Source organism: Numida meleagris, chromosome 4 (assembly GCF_002078875.1).
Source record: "Numida meleagris isolate 19003 breed g44 Domestic line chromosome 4, NumMel1.0, whole genome shotgun sequence".
NCBI lineage: Eukaryota > Metazoa > Chordata > Aves > Galliformes > Numididae > Numida > Numida meleagris.
In genome coordinates, this window is record NC_034412.1 from 36,996,142 (window position 1) to 37,009,732 (window position 13,591).

Here is a 13,591-nt window from a genome sequence, read left to right on the forward strand (position 1 = left end):
AGCCTCGCATACACCTAGTAGAATGTCAAACTGCCTATTTACTAAGGGGCATTTTGCTCCGTATTTATGCAATCAGAAGTGCTTTAGTGCCTATTAAAAGCAAAGGTTTTCATTTATTACGTGTCTTGTTTACAGGCCTTCAGAATAAGAAATAAAACAATATCATATATCATGGCCTTCCAGAAACGTTATGACTTCCTTTTATTCACAGTAGTTGAGAGTAAACGGAAAATTCATTTAATGCAAAACAAAGCAACATAATTCTGCTAATGCCAAGCTCTACTTTCACTCTTTCTTAGCTGTTCATTGAAGAAAAATGCTGAACCCCCTGGGCAGCATACCGGCAAGGGCCTCTACTAATTACTTCTTGCCCAAGGACAGGAAACGACCTCTCAAGACAAAATATGAAGAATTATCAAGAAAATCTTGGCCTGGTGTTAATGGAACATGACTTTCTCAAGCCAGCAAAACAAAAAGTCATTTTCAAGCATCTCCTTTTCATTCTATATGGACTAATCTATCTCTTAAAGTACCAAAGGGAACAAAATATTTTTAAAAGTTGCATCAAATGAACCTTAGTGAGCTTTGATAAGCCTCATACCACAGAAATGGAAGCCTGTGTTTGTAAGTACTTACAACATTTCCAAGTTCATAGTACTCAAAAAATAAAGGTAGAATCAGGCTTCAGCAATTCTGGAGCAAAGCTTCAAACCAGTACAATTTCATAAACAGGAATAGATGTAAAATTAAGCACTAAGGTTAAACTCTACTACAGACACACAAGGCAAATGCTATGAGAAAAATGAGGCAATCTGCTTCCTGAGGTAGTGATACAGAAGATGAAACAAAACTAAATGAAGCATGGGCACTGAAAAATCACTTGTACTGGAATTGTACTGCATTACATCATAGAATCATAGAATTAGCTGGGTTGGAAAAGACCTACAAGATCACCTAGTCCAACCATCCACCTACCACCAACATAACCCCACTAAACTATGTATCCCAGCGCTATATCTAAACGTTTCTTGAACACCTCCAGGGACGGTGACTCAACCACCTCCCTGGGCAGCCCATTCCAGCACCTGACCACTCTTTCACAAAAGTAGTATTTCCTAATGTCCAGCCTAAATCTCCCCTGGCTCAACTTGAGGCCATTCCCCTTCGTCCTGTCACTAGTTACAAGAGAGAAGAGGCCGATCCCCAGCTCACTACAACCTCCTTTCAGGTAGTTATAGAGAGCGATGAGGTATCCCCTGAGCCTGCTCTTCTCCAGACTGAACAATCCCAGCTCCCTCAGCCGCTCCTCATAAGGCCTGTGCTCCAGACCCCTCACCAGCTTCGTCGCCCTCCTCCAGGGCCTCAATGTCTTTTTAGCAGTGAGGGGCCCAAAACTGGACACAGTACTCGAGGTGGGGCCTCACTAGGGCTGAGTAGAGAGGGACAATGAATTCCCTACTCCTGCTGGCAACACTATTTCTGATACAAGCCAGGATGCCATTGGCCTTCTTGGCCACCTGGGCACACTGCTGGCTCATGCTCAGCCGAGCGTCGACTAATACCCCTAGGTCCGTTTCCTCCATACAACTTTCGAGCCACTCTGCCCCAAGCCTGTAGCGTTGCCTGGGGTTGTTGCGGCCAAAGTGCAGGACCCGGCACTTGGTCTTGTTGAACCTCATCCCGTTGGCTTCAGCCCAGAGATCCAGCCTGTCCAGATCTCTCTGTAGGGCCTCTCTACCCCCAGGCAGATCGACACTTCCTGCCAGCTTGGTGTCGTCTGCAAACTTACTGAGGGTGCTCTCAATGCCCTCATCCAGGTCATCAATAAAGATATTGAAGAGGACAGGCCCCAGCACCGACCCCTGGGGAACACCACTCGTGACCGGTCGCCAGCTGGATTTAACTCCATTCACCACCACTCTCTGGGCCCGGCCCTCTAGCCAGCTCCTTACCCAGCAAAGAGTGTACCTGTCCAAGCCACAGGCTGCCAGTTTCTCCAGGAGAATACTGTGGGAGACAGTGTCAAAGGCTTTGCTGAAGTCTAGGTAGACCACATCAACAGCCTTTCCCTCATCCACCAGACGTGACCACAGTTTGACTGCTTGTGTATTCAAGTTTTGACTTTACTGACTTGGAATAAACACTAGGTGAATGGAACAGAAATTAAATTATACTCCTCAAAGGCAAAGCACTAAACCACAAATTTAAAATACGAAGGAACATACATATGCAGAAGGAATGGTTCCTTGGTTGATCCTTCTTTTTCTCTAAGTGTATTATAAAAGAAGTTATGTTTTATTACTGAAAAAACATTTTGGCTTCTTTCATGGTTGCAAAGAAGAGTAATTAAAGATTGTCAAGAAAACTCATTGAACAGCTGTATATTCTTAACAAAAGCACTATTATGTGACTGCTCTGAAAAAAAAAAAAAAAACTGGCAATTTAAATGTTCACATTTCCTAGAACTTAGATATTCCTCCAAGCTCCAGTAGATACTAAAAAATGCTTTTTTTTTTTTTTTTAAATAAATCTTGGTTGTGTATCAGTTATATTTCAAACCAGCAGCTTGTTCCCTGTTTGTGAACACATCCACACACACAAGGAGAAGTGGATGGCAGTAGCAAAGCTTCACTAATTGAAAACTGTGTCACATAAAAATGTTTCTAGCTACTTCTCAAACTAGGATTAGCTGAAATTTTCTTAGACCAAAAACCAAATAAAGACAGAGTAATCCTTCCAGCTTGAACTGAAAAGGACCATTAAGGAATACTTACTCATCAAAAATCAGGTCTGGAGCAAAGTAGAGGAACTGGCTGTTTGTATGTTTGTATGATCTCCAACTCAAGGCAAACGATGACAGACACATCCACGAATACTGAATTAAAGTAATTTGGTCCTCGAGAGGCAAGTTTCTAAATCCTAGAGAACAAAACAGAAAACATGAATTATGTTGTGCCCTACAAGGGTTGGCAAAACTAGCACTGAATACATCAATCATTATTTTTCTAGTATTATAGTCAAGAACAAGAGGGACACTCCCACAAAGTACATTTCCGAAGAAGCGAAACTATACTTTTTCATTCTAGTGGCAAAACATGTTTTCTTCTACAGAGGCTACTATTCAAAATGAAAGCTTTTTAAATATCGATCACAATCATACGAAACAAACATGACATATATTAAAAAAACAACAACCTTCTATCAGACATTCATCCTGCTCCCCTTGTCAGGGTTTTCAACCCAGTCCACAGTCTAAAGATGCAACTTATCAGGCAAACAGTTGATAAATCCAGAAAGCTGAACAGAAATTTCACCAAGTGCCTCATGATCCTACCTGGAAGTATCTTTGCCCACTTTACCACCTGAATCATCTGCTTGCCGGCCAGGCGGTTTAAGGTGGAAAGCAGGTATTCGGCTGTGTCTGGTTTTGAACTGTCATATCCTGCATACACGATCTCCGGTTCAATGCTTTCAAGGATTTTAACAGGAGAGGGAGTAAGTGCTGGTGAGATGGCAGACATGTGGGGGACAAGTGCTGTGTTTACAGGGGGCTCAGTTACTGGAGCGATGTACGTTGTTCCTTCCTCGGGGCTTTGGGGTGGCGGCTGCTGCCGCTGCTGTGGCTGTTCCTCGTGCATCCCTTTCAATTTGCCCAGTTTTTTGGACTTCCGGGCTGTGAAGACAAACAGCACAAAAAACAAGTCACTAGAGAAAGTGTGAAAAGCTGGCATAAGCCTGGTTTTACAGAAAATCAAAGCAGAAGTAGCATCGCAAAAGTTTGCAAGTGAAATGGACACTGAAATCACCAGGACCTTCAGAAATACTTTGCCTGTGGCACTGTTAGAATGGAAGAAGGAACAAAAGAAACATTTAAGTTCAAATTTTGTTGCTTTAGTGTGCATCTGCAAGCATCAGTGTCCAGTAATCTGTGTTTCTATGTCTCTATACAGACATGCATAAAACATCCTAGTTACAGCAGCAGGTGCTGTAAGCATTTCAGAAGTTTATTTGTACTATAGTTTAGATGGATCACTTATCACCTACAGGTTTGCAATTCATGTTCCACACTGCATTTTGTAATCAAAAGAAGCTTCCCTGGCAATGCCTAAAATTAGCAGACCTGGAGCCCTCCTAAGCTTTTGAGCCCTTGTACACACCCTGGCTGTGCCTCAACTCGAAAGGCAATCAATCCACTCTGAACAGCCTAATCTAGTCAAATCCCCTTGGGTTTGCTGCTTTGATCCTTCCCTTAAGAGCCTCCTCCTCTCTCAGTGAGTTCTGAAAAAATACTATGAATAGGTACCCAGTTAGGCAAAACACACTGAGCCTCAACTAACACTTCTCTCTCACTTCTATCAGCTCTTGGTGATCAGCTTTCCTCTATTCTATTTATTTTCTGCTTTAATGCTAACCTCCTTACTTTTCTTTACTAAGCTTTCTTGGAAGACAACAATACTAGCCTGTTTCACTCCTTGCAGAGAAGCCAGCCATACTCTGTGGGATTCCTTCCCAACATTGCCATGTGAAGCATGGATATTTAAGCAGGTAGTAAGCCCTGCTCCCACCCCAGCAAAATGATCATACAGTGTGCGGAAAGAATGGGAAATAGAAAGCAAGAAGATTAAGTAAACAAACTAACGAACAAACAACCTTGGAGCACACAGAAAAGCCCATCCCTCCTTTCTTCCAATAGCTCATTACCATTCTCAACTTTTGAACTCTAAGCAGCATTTTCCACTGATACCTGAACATGGAGAAATAAATTATTCATTTTGCGTTCCAAAATCAATTTTTAAGGTTAATATTTGTCTAAGTAAAGTTGTATTTCAGCACAATGCTCCTCTTCTGTTCAGTATACAACATATCCAGAAGAGGCAGTGCAGGCTTGCTTCTTGTCATCTACCCTGTTCCAGTTACTCCTTTTACATGCAATCGATGTCAGTCGCAGGGTCCAAGCTCACCTTAGCGGCATTGCATTATGCTGGAACAAAGTCCCTTTTTGACTTTGGCTAGTTTTGCACATCCAGACTTCACCTGCAGAGAAACTAAAGCTGGCGGTGGAGTTACATGTTGAGGAACAGGAGCCTTTTACCTATGCTCCCACGTCGACTAGGAGAAAAGAGAGGTGGTGCCCAGTGTGGCAGCACAGCCCACGGTCCTGTGATTGTGTGACTTGCCTCAAAACCAGTGTGGGTCAGATACATCATTTCCACGCTAAACTCAGTGAAAAGTAGAGGCAAAATAACAGTCTCAAATTTAAAACCCTACATAAGGCACCAGTTAGCCGAAAGTTTCCCCTGTATGCTGCTACACATTCAGATAGACTGAATGTGAGGCAATGATTGGGAAAAGTAAAATAATCTTTAAAGACGATAAACTAAATGTAAATGTTAGCAGCTCTTTTAGAGCAGCGTCTCTCAAATTTATTCTTTTCTTATATGTCTGTACACATCTAAAACTCTTGTCTGGACTCATATCTCCCTCTAGTTATAACATCCCTTTTACTGGCATCAGTAAGTTCATCTTAGTCCTATCAAAACAGCCTTCTTAGTCTGTCCCTTGTCCATCTTATCAAGCTTTTCCCCTCTCATCAATTCCTCTCTCTCCTCCCCTAAATACAGCAACCTGGGAGTGCAGGAAGGTTCTGCTGCAAACCTCACCTTGCATCAGCACTCTGCTCCATCGCCAAAACATTCCCTTCCCCTCCAGCCTAGCACTCCACACTGGTCCCTCCTGTAAGCATACAAGAAATCCACAGAACTGCCTCAGTATAAAAACCCCTAAAAATCTAGAACTTAAGAAAAATCTCCTGAACAGATGTGCTGCCGTTGTCCTGAGACTACTGCTGGTGATGAGACCATTAGCACTTGCCTGTTTCCTTGAAACTGGGGCTCCTGCCCAGACCCACTGATTGCGGTCACACTGCAAGGCAGGATACAGCTGCCAGCACTCAGAACAACATGTGTCCCAATGCAACAACAGCCTGCTGCTGCCAGCACTTCCTTACAGCACAGTACCTTGACCCCCAAGGATCTTGGGATAAGCCAGCTCCAAAAGCAAACTTGTTTGTTAGGGAAATCCCAGGCGATTGTGACATAAAATAGCAGTGGTACCACTCACATGAGAGATCTCAAAGGTGCCTGGTCCAATAGGCGCTCTTGGACTATCATCTTAAAAACTCAAATATAATTAATTGCTATCACAGTACATACTGAAGTCAGCAGGAAGTGCAAAATCTGAGCATCAGCTTGGTGTCATTTCCATCAGCCACAAAAGAAAGCTTCTCCTGACTGATTTCTGCATCAACATAGCCAGGAGATCTGCAGAGAACGTCACAGATCTTTGTGCAACATTTGTTAACTTCCTCTTTGGAGAGTCAAACACCATTTTATTAACTCATCTACAGCACGAATCTCTGTTTCCAATCATTTCATTTCTCTGTGCCTGCAAATATCCAGATCAATTGATGCAGGTTGAATTTTTTTAATAAAATGATTAGATATGCAAATAAAAATGTGCTGGCACTACTAAAATTTAATTTAAAACTCTGTTGTTCAACTACCCACATATTCTTTACAAAAACTTCCTAATTACCCAAAGTATTAGCATGGATTACATAGAGAAACACTGGAGTTGCTATAATTGGAGGTGATACAGAAGATGCAAGACAAATGTTAGTCAGGAGAGGTTTCACTGCAACGAATTCTGTTTCAAGAGACAGACAAATAAGATGACCCTTCAACCTCCCTTCCAATCCTATTTCTTACTTTTCTATTACTAAGCAAAAATGCTCATTCAAACAATGAAGTACAGCTGAAGGATTTTTCATCCTCTGGTGCACCAAGTTACATGGACACTGGCACCCATTCTTCAAGATGCAATTTCTGTTCTTAGTACCCAAAAAGCCATTTCACAAAGCTGCAGCTGATCAGACATTTTGTTAAAAAAGCTTTTTCCTTACTCTGCAAAATAAAACGGAGGGCGTTACGGACAGGCAGTGCAGACAACTGTTAAATTTAATTCTGAAAAGTAAGTGAAAATGCTGTTTTTCCCCATTTGGTGCAGTTGCACCTACAGGATGACGTACTGGTGAAATCACTGCAAGCATTAAATATAGTTCACATTTATCTTAGAAAGGCAAAGCCCAACTTCCGCATTTTTCGAAAAAATTAAAAAATGAAAAAAAATCCCCAAAACAAAGCAAGAATGGCCAAGTTCAGCAGAACACTGGACGATGAGTTGCCAGAGCTATCAGTCACTGAAAAGGGAGTTTGAAAATAAGCCTGAAGGAATGGATAGAGATTAATGCTTGCTGCCATTATTCATCAAATTTTATCAGGCATTGGTTTTTTTCTGTTATCAAAACAGAACTAAAAATAAAAAACTTTGCATATCTTTCATGTTTGCAGAGGCCAAAAATGCATTCTCACCATAGCACAATCAGAATAAGAAATATCTTGGTTTAACAACTCCTTCAAATATCTAGTGATAGAGATAACTGATTACATATTTGTTACAATATAATTTTGTATGTTCTATTCACTGAGTTCTTCATTAGGAGAAAAAAGAAATAGCATTCTTCCATGTATAATACTGGCATAAAAATGTGTTTTAGTTTCATTTTATTCCGTTATAATGCCTTTAAAATGAAGCTGAGAAAAACATTACTGCTTGACAGTCATGTTTACAGTGAAGAAAACTGTATTTTTCATTTGGCTTTATGCCAGCACTCTAGCTCAACTGGTTTGGTAACTCCCACAGAAACCAACAACTAACGATTAAATACAAGCGCAGAGAAATACATACTCTGAGCCTGTCTTTTAAAAGTGTTTTGCACATTTGCTCTCTAGATGGAATACCAACTATAAAACCACCTCCAAATCGGTGAGAAAAAGCCAAGCCTAACAGGATACATGTGTGGAAATGTCGGAAAAGCCACACAGTCACCATGCAGACCAGGGGACAGGGCACATACGAGGCATTCAAGCCTCAGACAAAGCCTGACAAGTAGTAAGGGTTAGGATAGGACCATCACAAAGATGGCAGCACCGCCAAGAGTTTCTTGTCCCTCCTGCTCTGTGCTACTGCAGCCAAGATATCATATTATAATCCCTGTATTTTTAAATAACTGAAGATTGAGTAAGAGCTGAAGAAAAACAAATAGTGAAAGACACACTGCAGGTATACCTCAGGTTAACACATAAAACATCTAACATGATTTTTGTTAAGCATTTTAAGAGGTCTTACACACTGTCGTAAAAACAAATATTGAAATAAGGTGAAGTAGCTGAAAAGTTGTAAAGTTGCACTTTGAACAGGCATGCCCAGCAGACTTCCCTTGTAGCTCTAACACTAAATCATACAGCAGAGAAATAAATAAACAACATATCTGACCAAATATAGCAGTCTCTGTTCCCCTGGAAGAGAAAGACAAAAGTTGGGCAGACCTTTGCCCAACAAGTTCGAAGGACAGCCTTCAAACTCTACAAAACTCCATAGTGTTCCACGTGCTTGAAGATCTCAGTAAGAGCAACCTTCCCCAACAAGCACGGTTGCTCGTCGCTCTCAGTGGTCATCCCACCTGACTATAAAGTGACAACAGTGTTTCTCCAGAGTCCCTGAGGCCAAGTGAGTTGCTGCACAAAAACCAGTGTAGCACTGTATGGTAGATGAATATCTTTCCCCCTTGCTATTGGCTCAGCCTTATAATCTAGTAAAAAGACTGGACTTAATCATTTGAGAACAGCTATAGACTGGAGACTGGGGTGGACTCACATTTGGACAACTGGCTCCTTCGCACTGATGCATTATCTGATAGACTGCTGTTGTAAAGTCAAAACTGGGAGCCCTCTGGTTTAATGATCACAAGTTTTCATGCGATCTGCTACACAAACTGGATCTAGAGGGGGCTAATCCATATTCCATCCATTCCCAAGGAATAAACATGAAGTAAACACGGCCTCAAAACTGGGAATTATTTTTCATAGGCTCAAAATCAGTAATTTTCATCAGTATTATTGTTAAAGAAATGGGGTACAAAATGCCAAAGAACAAAATGCTATCAACAGTAGACAAAAGAGCACGTAAATATTATGATTTAGTTCAGCAATTTTATAACACAGTAAAGTCTAATTTGCAGAATTGTATTTGCATTTAACTTAAGCAAACAAACAATCTAAAATGATCCTTCAATTAATTCAAATTGGCATCCAGTGCTCTAAAAAATATCAGAAGTTCATACAATTATCTAAACTTTTGTGTAGGTATGCGTGAATTACAATGCTTGCAATCGATAATCTCCAGAAATAAGAATTTTTCTTTAAAATATGATACTCAGAGCTTGCCTGTTGCCTATCAAAAACAACTAATATTCGCATAGGTCTATCAGAGCCAGGACCAAACTGATCCTCATTCAACAGATCTTAATTTTACCCATGTTGCAGGATATATTTGAGTAAGTGATATCAAGTGCACGTTATAAAAAGATATGCTACCTCTGGTAGAAAGCAGAGAACACCAGCAAAATAAAATGAGAAACCGAAAGGACATGAAAGGACGTATATCAGGAAAAGACAATGGTTTAAAAAAATAAGAGGAAAAAAAAAAAGGTGGTAAGTAAAGGAGAAAAAGAAAAAAGAGCCATTTCAGTAAACAGATTTAAAAGACAACTGGAAAAAAAAGATGTCATACGCACTTCAAACAATGTAAGAGATGCCGCAATACAAACACACTTTGAATATCATCAAAAACCTCCTCCCCATTCAAGCCCATCATCTGTGACTGTCTTCGAGCCTACGCTGCACGCCTTGCCAGCAGTATCTGCATTTCAAATACCCAGGTCCCATCCTCATCACTTGCTCAAGCTCTGCACCTGAGCTACAACCACTGCCTCCTTCCTAGCCTCAAAACTTGTCAGCTTTGTCTCTTGGATCCTCCAAAAAGTGCCTCAGAGCTTACCTGCACATCCCTGCCCTGCTGCCTGCTTCTCTCCACAAATGTGACCTGGGGCACCTTGTTGTACCAGCCATTGAAGGACTGAGCTGCCGAGTCTCCCCTTGATGCAGCCACAACAGCCTTCAGGTAGACCTTCCCAAGCCCTCACCAACCAGACACACTTTCTCACTTGCTTCCACTTTTGCACAGATAAATGCTCCATCATAATATCACTTTTTCCTCCTTTCAATCTTTCCATCACGTTTGCCTGGTGTCTTTGCCTCACTTGCTTCAGTGAGCTGACATCTGTTCTCATTAGCTATTTTACTGCTACCACAAACAGTGCATCCCTTCCCCCAGTCTGTTGCATCTTGACATACGTGAAAATTTTGAGCTATCTTGGTACTGACACTTTTTTCACTTAAGTGTCTAGCACAATGGGTATAAGATTTTGCTGAGAAATTTCTAGATAATAATATAGACATTTTACATATATATACACACATAGAATGAAGCAAAAAGCAATAAAGCAAGTGAGATCCTACAGCATTAGTCCTACAAAATGCATTCAGGCATACACCTTTTACTCGTCAGGAAGTGCAGAAGGAGACAGCAGAGACAGGATCTTAAAGCTCCCTTAAGCTGATTATCCGCTTTGGAAAGCATACTACAACTTTCCAATCAGACCTGTGGTAGATGAAGAACCTCCAAACATGAACCTGGGCATTGTCCTAAACATAAGAGGAAGGCCTGGGTACAAATCTTTGAGATGCGCACACCCAAGGAGACTCACCAGTTCAACCGGACAGACCAAGAGGAGAAAGTAAATGGAAAACAACAGCACTGGCAAGAGACAAGTTTCACAGGGACTTAAAGAACACAAAATTACTTAAATTTATCACGTGTGACAGTGCCACAAGGACATCACACTTGCAAAGCAGTGGCCCTTCAAGGGTGGTTTCTGCAATAGCATTGGAATGCACTGTACAGACCATGCAGTTTATCTAAATATACAAAGAAAGACCACAGCTGTAGAGAAAGAAAATAAACATCCCACCTTTTACCTTTTAAAAACTATTATTGACAGGTCTGTCCCCAAGGAGACAGAAAGTGATAGAAAACTATCATTTGCTGCGAGCCCAAGGTATCAGTACACAAGTAGAAATTTTAATTTAATTAAAAAAGCGATGAAAACTTCCTCCTTTTTTTTTCTTTTTAATCTCTATCTGTAGAAGCAAGCTTCCAGCAGAGAATAAGATCAGAGCCAATGACTAAATACAGCAGAATGAAATGGTAGGCATAACGGAAATAATGACATAGTTTGGCACGGCCAACATCATTAGCAACTGCTTCCTAATTAATAAGTAACACTTTAATCTGACAGGATTGGACAGCTTAAAGACAAGGAACAAACATGCATGAAGTTCAATCTATGGACATGTCATGTTTTATTTTCTTTTGGCCAGACCATGCAAACATCCAAGCACATCCACAAATCCCAGTCTTGCTATTAGTTCACATTCAGTACACCCAAAGGGAGGCACAGGACAGGAGAAAGAAAAAGTTCCTGAAGTACGTCTTAATCTGCATAATTGTACACTTTTAAAATTGTGCTCACTTAAACATATTTTGAGTCTTTATTCTAGTTTGATCTAAACTACAAATAAACTGACTGCAGCTTAATAAAAATGTATGCTGCTCCAAAAGTAATGCTTCCTATTTATTTCCATGGCAACTACAACAGATACAAAGAGCACAAAAATACTAACCGATAGAACAAATTCTCAGCTACAAAATACTGTTTTTCAACTCAGTCACCACCACTAGCTACGCATTTTTGCCAGCAATGAACAAGAGCCTGCATGCTGTGCTTGTAAGAACCTGCACCAGCAGAGGTGACCCAGTGTTTCACAGCTGCTACAATGGGATCATTGCTAGGAAAACATTTCCCATACAGTCCATTTTTCATCGGCCCAAACAGATGGAAATCAGAAGGTGCCAAATCTGGACTACACACTGGGTGTGGCAGCCCAGCCAAGATTGGCAAAATGCTATATGGTCTTCAAACTGCTATGGGGCTTGGCGTTATCATGTTTCAAGAGAAAGGTTGTCTTGTTTGACCTGATTCTGGAAGTTTGAGTCTTAGTTTAGTCAGCGTTGCGATGTGGCAGTCAGAGTTGAGGTCTGTCTGGGCTCCAGGAAATTCAGAAGGATCACTCCTTTCCCATCCCAAATGACAGTGCACTTCACTTTACTTGCTGATGGCGGCATCTTGAGCTTTTTCTTTGATGGGGAATTCGCATGTCACCACTCCAGGGACTGCCCTTTTGACTTCAGCTCATAGTGGTGACACTGCGTCCTGTTACTGCTAACAATGTAATCCAGGAAACTGTCACCTTCCGCCTCATACTCAAAAGGTCCTAACAAACCTGCATGCAGTAGCCTTTCTGTTCCTGTGTGAGCATTTGTGGGACCTGGTGCAAACTTTGTGATATTCCAGTGCTGCCACCATAATTTCCAATGCATTAAATCCAATATTCAGCTCTTTACACAGTTCTCTGGTCATAATCTGCTGATGAGCCAATCAAGACACTTCATTTTGCAGTTGTGCGTAGCCATCCAGAATGCGGCTTGTCTGTCACATTGCTCTCGCCACTGCTGAAACGCACCACCCGCTGCCTCACTGTGCTCACATTCACTCTTTCATCTCCATAAACATTCAGCAAGCATTAACGATTGTCAACGCATGCATTTTTTTTTCTACACGAAGGAATTCACTGACACACGTTTGACAAAATGGCATCTGAAGAGCATATGAAGCAGACTGCCCCACTGCTGACATCTGCCACACAGCAATAAAATGTAACGGAATACAGGCTGGATGATTCAACTTCTACTGCCATGCCACCACCATTCACTCTGTTGCTGTGGGCCAATATAATAAAATAGGAGGCATTACAGTTGGACAAGCTCTTGTATTTACTGCTTTTTACCTCACTCGCTTATAAGACAATTTCAGAAATGTTTGCATTTTGCTTTATTTGGAACAGATTCCAATATACAATGCAGTGCAATGCTGCTCCATTACAGCATTGCAGAGAACAGAGATAAGTATGTGAAGCAGTTTATCCACTTGCTTTGAGCAGCACCAACTACAGTTTGCTGATGCACTGTGCTATTAATCTCCAACAGCAGGAATTCCACAGCATCCTCCATCCTTCTCCAATATTTAATTACTCAGTTTTTCCCCAAAAAACTCTTGTATCATTTTTGTTTTCTGCAGTAAAGTTGATTTCTCTTCATCATTCCCACAGTGGCCATAAAGAGCAACTTATCTTTCCTGTCTCCTCTTTCATACCATTTTTTGAACTGTAAAACTGGTATCACATTCTTTCTAATATGTTTCTGTCTTCTACGTTAAAATAAATGAAGTTTTTTCAACTCTTCCTTACAGATATACATTTTTTTCTAAGCTGCTTATTATCCTTGTTCTTCCTTGGCCTGTCTTTACACCCTTCTCCAGCCACAAGACACGAAATCTTGTGAACAATCAGTTGGCGTAACAAGCTCAAATAATTATAGTAAGTGGGGCTGCATCAGGCTGGCAGCCATTACATATAGGGCTCCTCGGGGCTCCATTTTGAGGCCAGTTCTTTTC

General features: G+C 41.1%; 1 protein-coding gene across 2 annotated transcripts in view; it reads right to left on the reverse strand.

Moving 5' to 3' along the window:
* Window positions 1-13,591, reverse strand: part of NR3C2 (nuclear receptor subfamily 3 group C member 2) — a 199,315-nt gene that overhangs the window by 28,237 nt on the left and 157,487 nt on the right. For both annotated transcript variants that reach the window (XM_021396391.1, XM_021396390.1), the window contains exons 5-6: window positions 3,335-3,673; window positions 2,775-2,919 (exon numbers count right to left, since the gene is read on the reverse strand). In XM_021396391.1, coding sequence (XP_021252066.1) covers window positions 2,775-2,919; window positions 3,335-3,673 — 484 coding nt within the window. The remainder of the gene's footprint in view (window positions 1-2,774; window positions 2,920-3,334; window positions 3,674-13,591) is intronic.